Source organism: Orycteropus afer, unplaced genomic scaffold (assembly GCF_000298275.1).
Source record: "Orycteropus afer afer isolate SDZICR_OR568_19922 unplaced genomic scaffold, OryAfe1.0 scaffold00070, whole genome shotgun sequence".
In the NCBI taxonomy this organism is placed as follows: Eukaryota; Metazoa; Chordata; class Mammalia; order Tubulidentata; family Orycteropodidae; genus Orycteropus; species Orycteropus afer.
The window spans coordinates 1,877,742-1,881,540 of record NW_006921657.1 but is presented as its reverse complement, the minus strand read 5'-3'; the positions used below and the strand labels follow the sequence as shown (position 1 = coordinate 1,881,540).

Here is a 3,799-nt window from a genome sequence, read left to right as displayed (position 1 = left end):
CCTAATTTAAAAAAAAAAAAAAAAACTTTGTAAATATTTTGAAATTATGTTACCTATACCACCTGATGACTTCCACAACATCTAACATGTTAGAGACATGTAGTGTATAATGTTGTATTGTGATCCAGATTAATATCATCTAATTTGAGAATTATTTGAATAAGTGTATACTTCCTCCACACAAATACACTGGCTGGGTGTATGTGTGTGGAGGAAGTATACATGAATATTCTCATAGGTAAATTTTCATGTGTATTGAATATATGCATTTTCCTGGAGAGTAGTTCTATAGTTTTTATCAGATGCCAAAAAATAATGACGTATCAGTGGTTTAGATCACTACTTTCTGAGCTTTTATTTGGAAGATAAATTGTGTCACAAAGAAAATAAGCAAGTTGCCTAGAAGCACAGCCCAATGTAGTTTGCCTTGTCTTTAAATTATGAACCATGAGTCTTTACAGTGTCTAAAGTTACTTTAAATATATTAAAATATACATTTGTAGGGATTCTAAAGAAAAACACTTAATATCAGAAAGTATGTATTACTTGTGAATGATAATATACGAATTTTTATTTTTACCTTCTGTTTATTTTATGGTTAATTATGGACAGCATATATATTTGGAATTGTTATAGGTATACATTTATGGAAAAATTTAAGTATTGAAATTTAGCAAACTTGTTTCTCATACAGTATTTTAATTCACTTAATTCAACATAACTAATCTAAAACAATCTACTAGTAAGTGTTTTAATGTACTTCTAATCTGGATTTATATTGTGACACCTCACAGATTCTAACATGCTTTTTTTCTGCTGTGATTTCCTTATAGGTTTGATGAACTTGTAAAAAAATTCAATGTTGAATATCATGCTGGTGGCTCTACCCAGAATTCAATTAAAGTGGCTCAGGTTGGTTAATTATTTTAAAGGTTAGAAGTGGATTCAAAAAAAAGATTTTAAAGTTTTGACTATTGGGCATAATTGCTCTAATCTATATTTTGTTATTAGGTTGACTGTGAACTGGATTTTTGTTTGTTTGTTCAGCATTTTAATGCTTACTTTGTAATGAAGTTATACATACATACCAATAGTGTTTCAGAGAGCATAACTCCCTATACTGTTTCTAAAACTGGCAAATACTTACTTTTTTAAAAAATTAATGCTTAAAAAAAGTATGTTAACTGGTTTCTTTGATTACTGGTGTCTTTTCATGTTTATTGTTCATTTGTATTTCTTCCTCAATTTCTTGTCATATCCTTTGACAATTTTACTTTAATTCTATTTAAAGTGTCTTACTGTGTCAAAGCTTTTGGCTTTTTTTTTTTTCCCTCAAATATATATATATATATAATTGAAATGGCTTTTCCATGTTTTCCATATCATATAGTGATTAAAAAGGACATGGCTACCACAAGACACTGCACGTTCTCCTGCATTATGTAGATATATACATACATACCTTTTTCTTTACTAAAACCAACTTGTTTGAAATCCATTTTTTACCTCATAAATTCAAATTACGTGAAGCTTTAAAATCACTTCTCTGAGAAAGAAAGGTTTAACTTTTGATATCTGATGTGCTTCAGAGTGTTTCAAAATGATGGACATTTTAGACATGAGTACCCTTGATAATGTATTTATAACTTCAGAAGACATAATTGATGAACAGCTGGAATACCAAAAAAGCATTTAGATTTAAGGTAGATGGATGTTTTTATAGGGCTAGAAACTAACTTCTACATCTAAATACCTGCTGTTGGTAGTAAGTAAAATCCTGTATATTCTATGCTCAAACACTTCTGTTGAGAGAAAATTTAACTAAATGTCATCACATTGGATTGTCACCAAGAATCAGTGTAATGTGGACTTAATAATAGCAGAGCTGCAAGTCAAAATGAATTTCAGGTTTGATTATATTTAGTTTTGCCATTACATAAAAGAAGACTATCTTAATGCTCTAGTCAGTTCAAAGAAGTATTATTGGAAAAAGAAATAGAGTCAAAATGTTTTATTTCTCAGGACAGAAACATGTCATGTTTCTTTTTTATTACATATGAGTGATCTGTTTAATTAGTTCAGTTGTAGTTATGCTCTCCTTACATTGATGTGTCTTTATAAAGTCTTATATTTATGTGTCTTTATAATAATACAATATGGAGTGCCTGGATGGTGTGCTCAACTACTGGCTAAAAGAATGACCATTTGAACCTACCCTGAGGTACTTTAGAATACAGGCCTGGCAATCTGCTTCTGAAAGGTCATAGCCTTCATGGACCTAGGGAGAAATTCTTCTCTGCAAACATGAGGTTCCCATGAGTCAGAACTGACTTGACAGCAACTGACAACAACAGAAGTATATTAAAGATAACCTACAAAATTTAAATATTCAATAAAGAATTAAGAAGAGTATAAACAGCTGTTTAAAAATGTATCAGTGTCCTTATAATGTCTATTTCATTGTAAATATTATATTTTTCTTACACATAGTATTTAATTCATCCTATTATTATTGTCTAAGAGCTCTGGTGGTGCAGTACCTGAGGCATTTGACTGCTAACCAGACAGCTGGTGGTTCAAACCCACCAGCCGCTCCGTGGAAGGAAGACAAGGCAATCTACCATAAAGATTTACTGGCTTGGAAACCCAGTGGAGTTTATGAGTTGGAATTGGGGGGGCGGAGGTGTATTATTATTATTGTCACTGCTAACTAGTTCTGTTGTTGTTCATTTAAAAGTACGTATGTAATAGAAAATTACACAATGCAGAATAACATATAATCTCAAAAATATCCATTTTTCTTATTTTTATGTTTAATAACACATATAATTATGTATTATATATTATATCACTTTTTTTTTTGGTCTGAGATTGGCTCTATAAAAAGTTGGCCACATTATGTAAAAGTCGAAGATTCATTGTTTTCAATTTCTACATTGAAGCTATTGGTTTTTTAAACCAGACTTACTTCACTCACATATATTACCTCTTTAAAATTGTTGTCCCAGCGCAACGCAGCAGAGTGCACTGCTGTTGAGTCAGATCCGACTCATAGCGACCCCTCCTTGGGTTTCCGAGGTGGTATCACTAAGGAAGTGGATTGCCCAACCTTCCTTCCGAGGAGTAGCTGGTGGGTTTGAACCACACACATATATATTTTTGGGGTTATTATTGCTATTGTTGCAAAATTGTATATATTATAGCATTTACCAAAAATGTTCCTTATTGTTATATACTTCTTAGTGTCATCATTTACCTTGGTCAAGTTGTACATCAACCACGTTCAGTATTCAGTATTGCCTTTCCCATCACCAAATATAATAAATGTCTTCTATCTGGAGAGTGATTCTTTCTCTTTTCTGTTTCCATCCTTGATCAGCACCAATGAATGTTGATTTCTATATGTATATCTGCTCTTCTTTTGTATGTGTAATTATATAGTATTTCCCTTTTATGATTGAGTTATGTCACTTACCATAAAGTTTTCCTGATTCATCCACAGTTTGAGAACTCATCAGTATTCTTTATAGCTGTATACCATTTCATTTTATGTAAGAACCACATTTTGTTTATTCATTCATTCATGGAGGGGCACTTAGGTTGTTACCATCTTTTTACTATTGTGAATAATGCTGCAATGAGCATACGTGTGCTTATGTCTATTTGTGTCACTGTTATTAGATCTCTAGAGTATACTCTAGAGTATACCTGAAGAAAAAATTTAAGCCTCGAGTTGCAATATTGAGAGATTCTAGGGGAAAAATATTGAATGATGCAGGAAACATCAAGAGAAGATGGC

At 31.6% G+C, this 3,799-nt stretch overlaps 1 protein-coding gene across 1 annotated transcript in view; it reads left to right on the top strand.

Annotated features, from left to right (window-relative positions):
* ADK (adenosine kinase) overlaps positions 1 to 3,799 on the top strand; it is an 853,347-nt gene that overhangs the window by 347,025 nt on the left and 502,523 nt on the right. The window contains exon 5 of the mRNA XM_042780914.1: positions 834 to 912. Coding sequence (XP_042636848.1) covers positions 834 to 912 — 79 coding nt within the window. The remainder of the gene's footprint in view (positions 1 to 833; positions 913 to 3,799) is intronic.